The 12,158-nt window shown below is 37.9% G+C and overlaps 1 protein-coding gene across 5 annotated transcripts in view; it reads right to left on the bottom strand.

Moving 5' to 3' along the window:
* The window catches only part of GPD2 (glycerol-3-phosphate dehydrogenase 2), a 226,390-nt gene that overhangs the window by 33,457 nt on the left and 180,775 nt on the right, over positions 1-12,158 (bottom strand). For all 5 annotated transcript variants that reach the window (XM_043488118.1, XM_043488117.1, XM_043488116.1 and 2 more), the window contains 2 exons: positions 3,014-3,178; positions 2,055-2,199 (listed from right to left, as the gene is read on the bottom strand). In XM_043488118.1, the coding sequence (XP_043344053.1) occupies positions 2,055-2,199; positions 3,014-3,178 (310 nt within the window). The remainder of the gene's footprint in view (positions 1-2,054; positions 2,200-3,013; positions 3,179-12,158) is intronic.

The following is a 12,158-nucleotide window of genomic DNA, read 5'->3' as shown; positions in this document are numbered from 1 at the left end:
CACCTTATCATATTCCATACTGTCTTTGTCTGTATACTGGAAAGAGTGGAATGTCTTCACATTTTAACGACAGGCAAACTAAGGTTTACAGAACAAACTGGCTTGTCCCAAACAGCGTCATTATGAAGTGGCAGAAATAACATAGGGAATAATATAGAACACTAATGTGTCCTCTGGTATCACGGGACAAGAATAAAGACATGAAACACAGTGCACAAGTAAGATCGAAGCGAATGTGAGGATTCTGGTGACGTGTGTGTGTCTATACTTCAGGTACTACGTCTGTACTGCTAAAAGAAAATGCTTCCAAAAACTTACAAACTAGCTGACCTTGCAAATTTTTATTTTATCTATCCAACACAAAATAAATGCATATAATTGTGTCTGAAGCTATTTTTGAAAACCTCTATATACAAGAAACATTTGCAACATGTACATATATTTACTTCTCTCCTTTTCATTTGAACTAAACTTTTGCTCAACAGTTTTTAAAACTTTATTAAGCACCACTGCATAAGTTTTTATTATTGAGATTGGAAGCACCATGGTCTCTACAGTTGTAAGTGAAAACACTAATGACTGTCTATCAATTATATGTAGACATTTAGAAAACAACAAAGAAACCTTGGAAGCTAGTGGATACGAAATTTCGTTAATATTCTTCTTGGTAGAAGTGTGATATCTTTCTCATTAGAAGTGTGCTTGGTACAATATCTTGGACTCTCTTCAAGAAGACTTAGTGGAAAACTAATAAGGCAGCATCATATATTACATGGTGGGATAGCATTCTAGAAGAATGCAGATATTAAATGAAATATCATGGATCTGTATATCTGTTTTATCAAATATTAAAAATATGTCTTTTAGGGAAAATTATTAGAATATAGAAGCGATAACTCCCATTTTAACCACATTACCTAGAAATTATAACCTTTTACATATAATCACATCACCTACAGGCAATCACCATTGGTATTTAAAATACTTCATCTTTTTCTAGATACTTATACAACGTTTGATCATGTTACACATACAATCTTGTATCCTCCACTCTAAATTAAAACTGTATCTCTCGGGTTTTCCTAGGACACTAAAATTATTCAGAATTTTTAATGGCCATATAATACTCCCTTGTGCAGATACACCATAATTTACTCATCCATCCTTCTAAGGTTAGAAACTTACGTGGCTTCTAATATTTCTTAACTACAAATGATGTCTTAATGAATACCTTGAACATAAATCATGATTTCACAGAATTATGTACTAGTTTGCCTATTAGATTGCCACATATGCAAATAAAAATGTTCCATATTCATCATGGACACATGAATTTTTCCCCAGATGTTTTGAAATGTACATTAGGGTTAATCATTATCAGTTTCTTAGGATCATACACGTTTCTTCTCAAATTTATTAAAAATAAAAAATACTAAAAATTCAAATGCACATAAAAATTGCAGTTTCATGTGCAACACCCCACTTAAAGGATTTTCAATTAATAGCTGTTCTTATTTCATCTCTATCCCTGCCCATTTCTCTACCTCTGATTATCTTTGCCAAAATGATAAATCAGAAATTATAAATTATTTTTCAAAATATATTTCAAAAATTATAAACATAAGAATATTTGGTCCTCATTTTCAGATTCTTCATAAGCAAGTCTGGGCATTTTATAAAATGAAGTTTTTAGTGCTTTCATGTAAATGTCTTTTATGGACATTTTTACAAAATTAATTTTAGGGTTTTCATGAAAATTAAAATTCAAAAATACTAAGACTTAGCCTCTGATGATGAGTACGCTGAAAAAAGTACAAAAACAGATTCCAAATCACTAACTCATAAAAAGGAGTATTGCCATAAAAACTAAGAAATTCTCAAGACCGGTTTGCGTTTTGTGTTTTGGAAGAGCTGTTTTTTCACTCATTTCTCCTCATTTTGAACAGTGAGTTATACCATCTATTATTAAGAAAGGTATGCTACAAGAATACGTGTAGACAATTTCTTGCAGCCCTCCTTCTCTGGCGATGACGCATGAGCGGGAACACGGGTACCTGTAGTAACCAGGCATCACGATGTGGACGCCAGCACTCGGCTGGCAGATAGCTGTGGTGTCCTTATCATCCATTTTGCGCACAGTGTCTGTGAAAGGTCCTGTGGCATTGATAACACACTTGGCTCTCACATCAAATTCCTCCCCTGTGAAAGAAAGCAGCGTCAGTCACACACCCCATTTGTTTCTCTGCTCACTGATGCTTTAGATTATTAATTCATCTATTAATTTATGGTGGAGTATGTATTATCACTTGAGTGATACAGGCAACCAGAGTCATTGAGAAGCCACACAACAAGCCTGCATGTGAGTACATTTAACCAACAAGTCCAAACTGCAGGAAAAAAAGCACACTGCTTTTTCTTTTTTTTTTTTTCACGCTGCTTTTTCATTTCCGCTCTCATTCTAGTCTGCAAAATGCCCGGCATTAAAGTGCCAAATAGGAAGAAAGTGAGTAAATGAGCCGCTTTCTCCTTAAAACTCAAAAGTGTGAGCAGTGGTTTTGAAGGAAACGATGTAATTCTGAAACTTCGCCCAAGAGGTCACAAAAATGGACAGGCAAGCAAATCTCACCAAAGTTAAAGTGATTGACTTGAACGGCAAGTAAACACACTGCTTCTGTCACCTAAAGGATACTTTTTGAAACTTGCCACATTTATTGACTTTTCTTAATAACATGTTTTTGTAAAGAAAACATAATGCATTCATAGCTGTGGGAATTTTGCAGACATTATTATCATGATCATCATTAATGTTTAACACAAAGAGGAAAAAAATTGCCAGGTTCCACAAAGGAAAATTTTCATGCAAAACAAGTTGCTGTTGACAATAAGGAATATAGGTAATAGGACTCTGAAATCTGGCGTCAATAAAAGAGAAGTGACAGAGGAATTATCATTCAGTCATTGTACGGACAAAGCAAGATGCTAAGAAATCTGCCCTGCCGGAGCCTTTGCATACCTGTGAGCACATCCTTACACCGTGCACCACTCACGCGCTTTTTCCCTGTCTGGGGGTCTGTCTTCTTGAGCAAACTCACAACCTCCATGTAATTGGCCGTGGCAGCCCCATATCTGGCAGCGGTGAGAGCAATGGCAAGGTTCATCCGTGCGTCGTTGTGTTGTCCTGCAGCGGGAGGAAGCATCAGAGGAGGGACAGGAGTCACCTCAAGCCACAGACTGGTGGCAGAGAAGTGTGTCACAACAGATATATCATATCTGTCCCTGTCACGTGGAATAGACTTGATGGCTGGTCAGCTCTACAGGGCACGATTTGGAAATACATGGTCATTCTCAGTCAGGCATTTACCTGCCACTTCCGCAATTGCACTTTGTGTACCACAAAAGGATGCAAAGTCTCCCTTTCCTACAGAGCTCACATCAATTATCTGCAAGTTAAGAAATAAGTAATTATTCTCTCCGTTTGGGAACATATGTATATGTCAGGCTTTTCCTAATACAGACAACCCATACACACGAAAGTGAAGTAATTCAAAACTTCAGAATATTTGACACTCCAACTGGTGTTGATTAACAATTTTTATGAATACGTGCTCTATCTAATATTCAAAATCAAGAGCTTAATCTTCCATAGAGAATCTCTCAGTATTCTATAAAAGGAGTTTTCTGGGTTTGAATTTCAATCAGACCTCCTTAAAATGTTAACTTTTTGGTTTCTGTCGTACATAAAAGGTAAGAAATTAAGCAGGGCAAAATTTAATTACAGAACAATTCCTACCTGTATTGTTAAAGATTTATTGCTGAAAAATCTTAGTTAAAGAAAACTGAGGGGGAGGTGAAGCGGGGAAAGATGATTAATCACTTTAAAATACTGGCATCACTAGAGACTTTTTCTATTTATTATTGCCAGTGGAGTTAACGCTGACCAGGAAGAATTACTCTACATCGCAGGGGCCAGGTTCTCTGTGCCCTGAATAATTAATTACACAGGACTAGATGTATTGCAGCAGAGTTCAAATTCCCACACATTGGGATCAGTTCTATCAAGATAATACTGATAAAGGGATGAATTTATAATGGATATTGTTGTTGATTTATGTTGCCGGCATACCAAGCATTTAGTATAAATGGTTTATGTAAAGTTTCTTCCTTGTGATTCAGTCTGTGCCGGGTCAGAAGCACCACAGGTAATCGGATGCAGCTAAAAGGGCACAGTTATAAAGAGAGAATCAATGACAGGACCCTGTCGCCCCTCCCCACAGACATCTTATTCTAGAACTGCTAAACTAATGCAATCAGCCAAGAACTTTTCCCTCAAAATTAAAGTCTCTATCAAGTTAAGAACATACATTAAACCTTGACATGCAAAATAAGGAGTTATTTTATCCAAAGATGAGTAAAATGAAAGTAGAAGAAAGGAAACAACAGCAGCAGCAGCTGAACTTCAAGTGGAAAGAGAAGAGGGGCAGCATTTCTATCAATTTCACCTAGCATGACCCTAATGGTACAATTAAAATAGTAGGTATATTTAAAATTAAGTTTAAGAAACTCACTTTTATTAATGTGGCCTCATTTAAAATTGGAAAATATGATCCATAAAGTTAAAAGCATACAAACAGATTATACATCTAAATTAAAGAAAGTACCCATCCCACCGAATCTTTCTAGTACATAGCAATGAAACATTTAAGGGGTAGCACAAGAAATCCAAGTCATGTTCCTATGGTAGGAAAACTCTCACCAGTGCAAGTGTGCCTCGACTTAGACACAGGGTGAGAAAGCCACATGTAAATCAACTACTTTAAATCCTATATGACATCACTGTTCCTAGGAACCAGACAGAAATCCATTTATTAAATGACAGATCCCTTTGTAAAGTGATATACTGTTGTTAGTGTTTAGTTGCTAAGTAGTGTCCTACTCTTTGCAACCCCATGGACTGTAGCCCACCAGTCTCCTCTGTCCATGGGATTCTCTAGGCAAGAATACTGGAGTGGGTTGTCATTTCCTTCTCCAGAGAATGTTTCCGACACCAGGAACTGAACCTACATCTTCTGCATTGAAGTGGATTCTTTACCACTGAGCCTCCAGAGAAGCCCCTGTAAAGTGATATACTGTATATCTATTTAATGATCATCCAGTAATGAAACTAACTTTTGAAAATACACAATCTTTCTTTTAATATATTTTCCAATTATAGAATCTCATTGGAACAGTATTTGTATAGTTCATCAGGCTCTATTGTTTCTATGCTAAGATATACCACTTATACTAAGATACACCTCCTGAATTAGCTTCCAAATGCCAATACTTTTGAAGGTAAATAAGATGAACCTCAGTTAAAAATGTGAGGTGGAAACAAGTCTCTTTGCTCTTTATTTTGCATGCTTACCCTTATAGCCAGCAGCACCTGCCTTGACTCGAATCAGAAATGTCACTTATTTATGAAGGCTCTCCCTGCAATCTTCCACTCCCTTTATTCTTGAAAAAAATTATTTACAACTTCTTGAACATCCATGTCATTTCATACCTCCTTGCCTTTGTCCACACGAATCCTTTTGGCTGGAAAACCATCCTGGAAGCTCTAGACAACTCCTATTTCTCTCCCATGAGCTGATTCAAATATCTCCCCATAAAGACTTTCATTATCTGTACTGAACCCCTCCAAGGCCAAGTTGTTCATCCCATCTTCTGAATCCATATTGTACCTTGTACATACCATTTCTACAGTCTTTATGAAACTAGTCATCCATGTATCCATCAACTTTAAAAAATGATAAGCCTCAGTTATGATTCAGGCACCGTGACAAATGCAGGGAACTTAATGGTGAGAAAGATACAGGGACACTTCTGTTATCCTGTAAGTAACATTCCACTGTAATTACTGCATGATTTCCATGTCTCCTTGGCCTTGTCATGGGAAGGCAGGAAGTCTTACTTTTCATCTTTTCTCTTTCTCATTAGTACCAAGCACAGAACAGGTATTCAGGAAGTGTTAAATTTAGCCAAATTCCATTCAATGTGTTAAATAAACAGGTTTATTTATAGTCTTAGATTTTTACAGTCTTCCAGATTTATATAAATCTTATAGCCCTTATAGATTTACAGTATTATCTCTACATATAAAACAGAATGCTTTGTCTAAAGTTAAAAAAAAAAATCACTTTATCAGTAAGTTGGTGGCAATAAACTTGAGGGAAGCAGGGAGACCCCAGAAGTGTGTAAAATCTACACTTAAACCCAAACTAGCCTTCATATTTAAGTTGAATAAGTGAGGCAGAATGAGAAATGGATATGAATGATTCCCTCTAGACTTAACCCACAAGTTGCCCTGTGCTTCACTGGGAAATGCAAACACAGTTATTATAAGCTCCTAAAAACTGAGGAATTAAGTAACTTGACTTTCTTCTGGGCCTAGGAGTTCACACCTCTACCCAGGAGTCCCCTTCTTTCCAGACATTAAGCTTAATTCAAGTACCTGCTTTGATTCAGGGCTGACCTCCCACTCCCCGACCAACATTAAATTCACCCTTTACCCTGAGATACCCAGAGGCTCACAGTGTATGGTTCCTGTGATAAGTGGTATATGTTCACTATTCTTAACTAAATTCCCCCCAACTCCTTTTCCTGACATTCTGAAAGGTATCTATATGCCTCCTGTAATTTTACTGCTGAAGAAAAATGTTTTTGATAACACTGCATGTTATTGGAATGCAAAACAATAATATCAACTCTCCCACCCAACTGATCTGCTTATTAAGTTTGGATTTTCAAATCCTTTTCCTCAGAGCCAGGCAACACGAGACTATTCACTGATCAGTGAATCGCTTTATGTTGGCACTTATGCAAGGACCCAGACTGGGACTGTGAAAATCTGTTTCCTACTCTGTTCTCCTTTTGCACTTGAAATCTTACATATGTGCACATACTGAACTTACAACTCAGATGCGAGGAAGCACATAAGAGGTGGGACTATAACTGTTTTTCCTTGTTTAGGAAAACAAAATGTAAAATCTACCCACCAAAGAGAATGAAGGTCAGTAGTAACAGAGAAGGATTTTACCTTAGTCCACAATGGTTTTGCACCCAGGATAGTGAGAGATATTTTTTTTTTTTTTACATTCTAATTATTTTTTATTTTTATTTTTTTTATTTTTTTATTTTTTTATTAGTTGGAGGCTAATTACTTCACAACATTTCAGTGGGTTTTGTCATACATTGATATGAATCAGCCATAGATTTACATGTTCTATAGTGAGAGATATTTTAAAGTGAAAAACATTTTTAAGATGTAATTCTCTACTACAAGATAGGCCTCAAATATAAATATTTTGGAGACAGAGCAATATTGTTCTCCTTAGAGGGTTTCAAAGTTTGGCAACTAAGTTAACATGCAAAATAGCTGGTAAAAAAAAGGGGGGGGGAGAGAGAGAGAAATAAGCATTGAATGTATAAAGAGTATGAAGAATGTATAAATATGAGAAAACCCCAACAAATTACCTGGTATTTTCCTGGTCCTTCAGATCTAAAATTCCAAGATGCTCTGAAATTCTACATATAATCTTCTTTTACAGCCTACTGTTAAATGGTCATTTACATAGATAGTCACAGACCTATCCATGGACCCAGAAACCCATACAGAAAGTCTAATTGTTAGCAAAAAAAAAAAAAAAAAAGCTGATTAACTAAAATTAAATATTTATTAAAAAAATGTGATCATAACTTTACCAATTAAAAAAAATGTGCTGAGAGTATTTCTTTCCACCTCCCTGTGCCCTGACCTGGGTGTTATGCATTCATGTGACTTAGTCTACCATGGGGAAGAAGGATGCAGGAGGACAAAGAATACCTCCCTGAAGCATTAATCCCATTTCTAACAAAATCCACAGGGCATACGCTTCATTGTTTCAAACTGACAGTGACACAATGACCTCTCTCGGGAAGCTTCTTAACAGTCCCGCAAAGGTAATTAAAGGCTAAGGTACCAAATTCAAACTGATTTAATAGAATCATTATATTTAAAATACCCCTTTCTCAAGGGAAGAGTGAAGTAGAGGCAGAACAAAATAGGTGTGTGTGTATATCTGTACGAAAGGCAATTACTAAATTCTGGTTTAATTACGTAGGATGAGTAAGCTTGCAAAGAAAAAGTCAAATGAGAACATACTTTTCAGGTAAATTATAATAACAATGCAATCTCCCCCCAAAGTAAATTATTTATAAAAATGGTTATTTGTGTGGGGAGTGGAGGGGGTCAGAGAGACACATGAAGCAGTTTTAGAAGAATATACCTTACAAGATACAGCAGAGGGCATTCCCTGGTGGCTGAGAGGATAAGAATTCATCTGCCAGTGCAGGAGACACGGGTTCGATCCCTGATCTGGGAAGATCCCACATGCTAGGGAGCAACTAAGTCCATTTGCCACAACTATTGAGCCTGTGCTCTAGAGCCTGGGAACCACAACTACAGAACCCACACACCTGCAACTAGAGAGTAGCCGCTGCTCTCTGCGACTAGAGAAAAACCCCAGGCAGCAATGAAGACCCAGCACAGCCAAAATAAATAAATAAATAAAATTATTTAAAAAAAGAAAAGATACAGCAGAGAATGGCTCTGGATTGGGATAATGGCGTAACAAGTTTTGAGTGAATCACTAACCTGGTTGGGGGAATGCACTGCATTCCTCTGGATTTCAGCATCCTATAAACAAAGAGAGGCTGGGTGGGTACCTCTGAAATTACACAATGCATGCACTGCACCGGCCGCAAAGTTTGTTTGAGTTTTCCTGTGACATGTTATAGAAGAACCTGAATGAACTTTTGAGTCAACCAGGTAATAGCTACTCTTCAATAGCTAGCTATCTCAAGATTTCACTTCAATTTTATCCTTATTTGTGATTTTTTCTGACTTTGCTTTTAAAAATCACAGGATTAAGAAAGACCAAAAGATAAGCGTTTTACAAAGACACCAGAAAAATAAAGTGAAAAATCATATTCTTCCATCGGATCTAGAATTATGAAGAAATCTTGATTTGATTAGCCTTTATCAGCCACATACTATATTGCCAAAGTTCTCCGAATTCTTCACCCTTCCGTATCCATGCCCATTGTCAAAAAGTCTTCACAGCGTTGATTCCCACTCTGACTCTGGACCCAGACACGTGAAACTGTTTTGGCCAAGGGAATGTTAGCAGATGTGATTCTGGAGTGTTTATCTAGGTGGCTCTTGTCTGGGGTTGGGTGAGAGATTCTTCTGGTCCCTTCTCCTGTCTATCAGCTGGTGCAGGATGGCTCTGCTGGGATGACTCACCACAGGCCTTCATCATCCCCCTGGTACCAAGCAGGTTAACCTGGGCATGTTATTCTTGGCTGTGTCTTTTTTTTTTAAATATCATTTTATTTATTTATTTTTGGCTGTGCTGACTCTTCATTGCTGCATGGGCTTTTTCTCTAGTTGCAGAGTGCAGGGACTACTCTCTGTGTGTGGGTTCAGCAGCTGTGGTTCCCGGGCTCTAGACTGCATGCGTAATAATTTCTAATTGTTTTTATGCTACTCAGGTTTTATGGTTTTATGTGGAATTGTGAACACACATAACTTACATAGGCAATATAGCCAATTTTCTAATAAAATTAGTCCCAGCTTAAAAGCAGGTCAGTCTTTGAGACTGCATTCTAAGATGGCTATTAAGAACACAATTTATTTTCCTATATTAATAGGAAACAGATTAGTGATTATTTTGTGGGACAACTTGGACTGCAAGCAGATGAAACCGGTCAATCCTAAAGGAAATCAGTCCTGAATACTCATCAGAAGGACTGATGCTGAAGCTGAAACTGCAATACTCTGGCCGCCTGATGCAAACAACTGACTCATTGGAAAAGACCTTGATGCTGGGAAAGACTGAAGGCAGGAGGAGAAGGGGATGACAGAGGATGAGATGGTTGGATGGCATCACTGACTCGATGCACACGAGTCTGAGCAAGCCCCAGGAGCTGGTGGTGGACGGGGAGGCCTGGCGGGCTGCAGTCCGTGGGGTCTCAGAGTCGGACACGACTGAGCGACTGGACTGGACTGAGCTGTGCTCAGTGGCTCAGTGGTGTCTGACTCTTTGTGGCCCCACGACTGTAGCCTGCCAAGCTCCTCTGTCCATGGAATTTTCTAAGCAAGTATACTGGAGTGGGTAGCCACTTGCTGATCCAGGGATTGAACCTGCATCTCCTGTCTCTTGCAGATTCTTTACCGCTTGGCAGGCAGATTCTTTTCCACTGAGTCAGCTGGGAAGCCCAAATAAAGTGGTCATCCTTAAATAAAACTCTGCTCTTTCACACCTCTGACTTTTCACTCATCATATTCCTACTCCATGGAACATCTTACCTTACCTTGTAAAACTATTCAAACATCTGCCTGATGATAGGCATTAGGGATCCACTGAGTAGGGAAAATAACCTAACACTGGTCTCTGTTCTATAGAACTACATTCTAAGAGGGAGGACAGGTAAAATCAAGTGAAACAAATTAATAAGACAATTACAAACTGCAATAATGGCCACAGAAGGGAACACAGTGGGCAGGGAAAGCAACTCCCTGGGGAGTTAGGGAAAGTGGGGCAGTTAGGGAAAATGGTCAAGATAAGCAACAAGTAGAGAAAATGCAGAGACCACCACCTATAAACTTTAATCCTTACTAATGTGCAATTATATCCAAAGCTTATATGAAGCATAAGCTATCAGAAATGTGACTGTGGTATTAGGACCACCACATTTAATTAATCTCTGCAAAGTGATTTTTTTCATTATACTTTAGTTATTCATATTTCATATATACTTATCAGGAATTAGGTTTAAAAATCTTCCTAGGCTGATATACAATTTTGCAGGAAATATCTTCTAGTATAGACTGGTGAAATTCAAAACAAAAGCATTATATTCAAAGTTTATGAATTGGAATAATTTGCTGTCACTTATCCATACTACAGTTCTCAGCAAATGACACCTGTTAGCCCTAAGCATGTAATCATTGTTATTATTAAATACAAAGGTACAATTAAATACAGGCACAGAATGTGACCTACATCACAATTCTACCCAGCCTTTCTCATTGCAATATCCTTTTCATTATCGTGGGCCTTTTGTTCCTTCATCTTTCCTTTGTCTCACCCTAGGTTCTCAAATAAGCTATTTACAATCTGAATAATTAGCAATCAGCATGGATCTGTGGTCTCTGGCCCCATGTAAACGAAACACTGTGAAGTGCCTTCACATGACATATTTAAGTACATAAAGTTTCTATACCCTCAGGGCTTTCCTTTATTGAAAAAGTTTTACATGAATTTAATGAAGAGTAAGTTTTGTACTTTTCAGATACTTAGGAATCTAGCTAGATTTGAATGAAAATAAACCACTTTTAAACTGCAAACAACAGAAAGCTCCAGGGATTCATTTGCTCTCATCTGTACAAAAATGTCTATACATCCGTTTATGCTGGAGAAGCCCATCACCTCCCATGCCTATCCAGACCAATTAACTCTCTCTCTAGCACAAGTCAAAAATAAGTTTTTATACTTGCAAGGAAGAAAAAAAGAAAATGTGACAAAAATTAGTCGAAATGCAGTTGAAAAGTCAGGGAGCACGACACTCTGGAGACTCTTTGACAGACCACATAATTTTGTGGCCTAAAGCCACAGGTCACCCTCCGTGGTTGTTTGTGACATGCACCAAAGTCACGATAAGCACCTCCAAGGATATGGGTCTTTCTTTACTGAGAGTAGCAATGTGGCATGCACAGCATCTTAACCCAAGGTGACTGACTGACCTGAGGACGCTTGAGATTTATTTCTTTAACAAATATTTATTAAACACCTTATTAAGCACCAGGCAGTGAGCTAAGTATCACTGTGAGGAGCAGACTAAAATGCACTGGCCCCAGACTGCCCCAAGACTCTGAGAACAAGAGCAAGTTTACAGTCTAACTTGGAAAGGTTGCAAGTTCCAAAAATTCTCACCATTTCTTAGCATTTTCCCTTTCTCTTTCGTCTGCAGTTTTCCTACAATATCACCCAGCATGGTGCTCCAGACACACCTCCTTTCCTCTCTTTATGTTACAGGAAGATTCACAAAGCTTCCTTCATAGGAGTGGGCTTAAGTTC

Source organism: Cervus canadensis, chromosome 15 (genome assembly GCF_019320065.1).
Source record: "Cervus canadensis isolate Bull #8, Minnesota chromosome 15, ASM1932006v1, whole genome shotgun sequence".
Taxonomy (NCBI): Eukaryota; Metazoa; Chordata; class Mammalia; order Artiodactyla; family Cervidae; genus Cervus; species Cervus canadensis.
The sequence above is the reverse complement of the archived record's forward strand: the minus strand, read 5'-3'. Positions and strand labels throughout refer to the sequence as shown.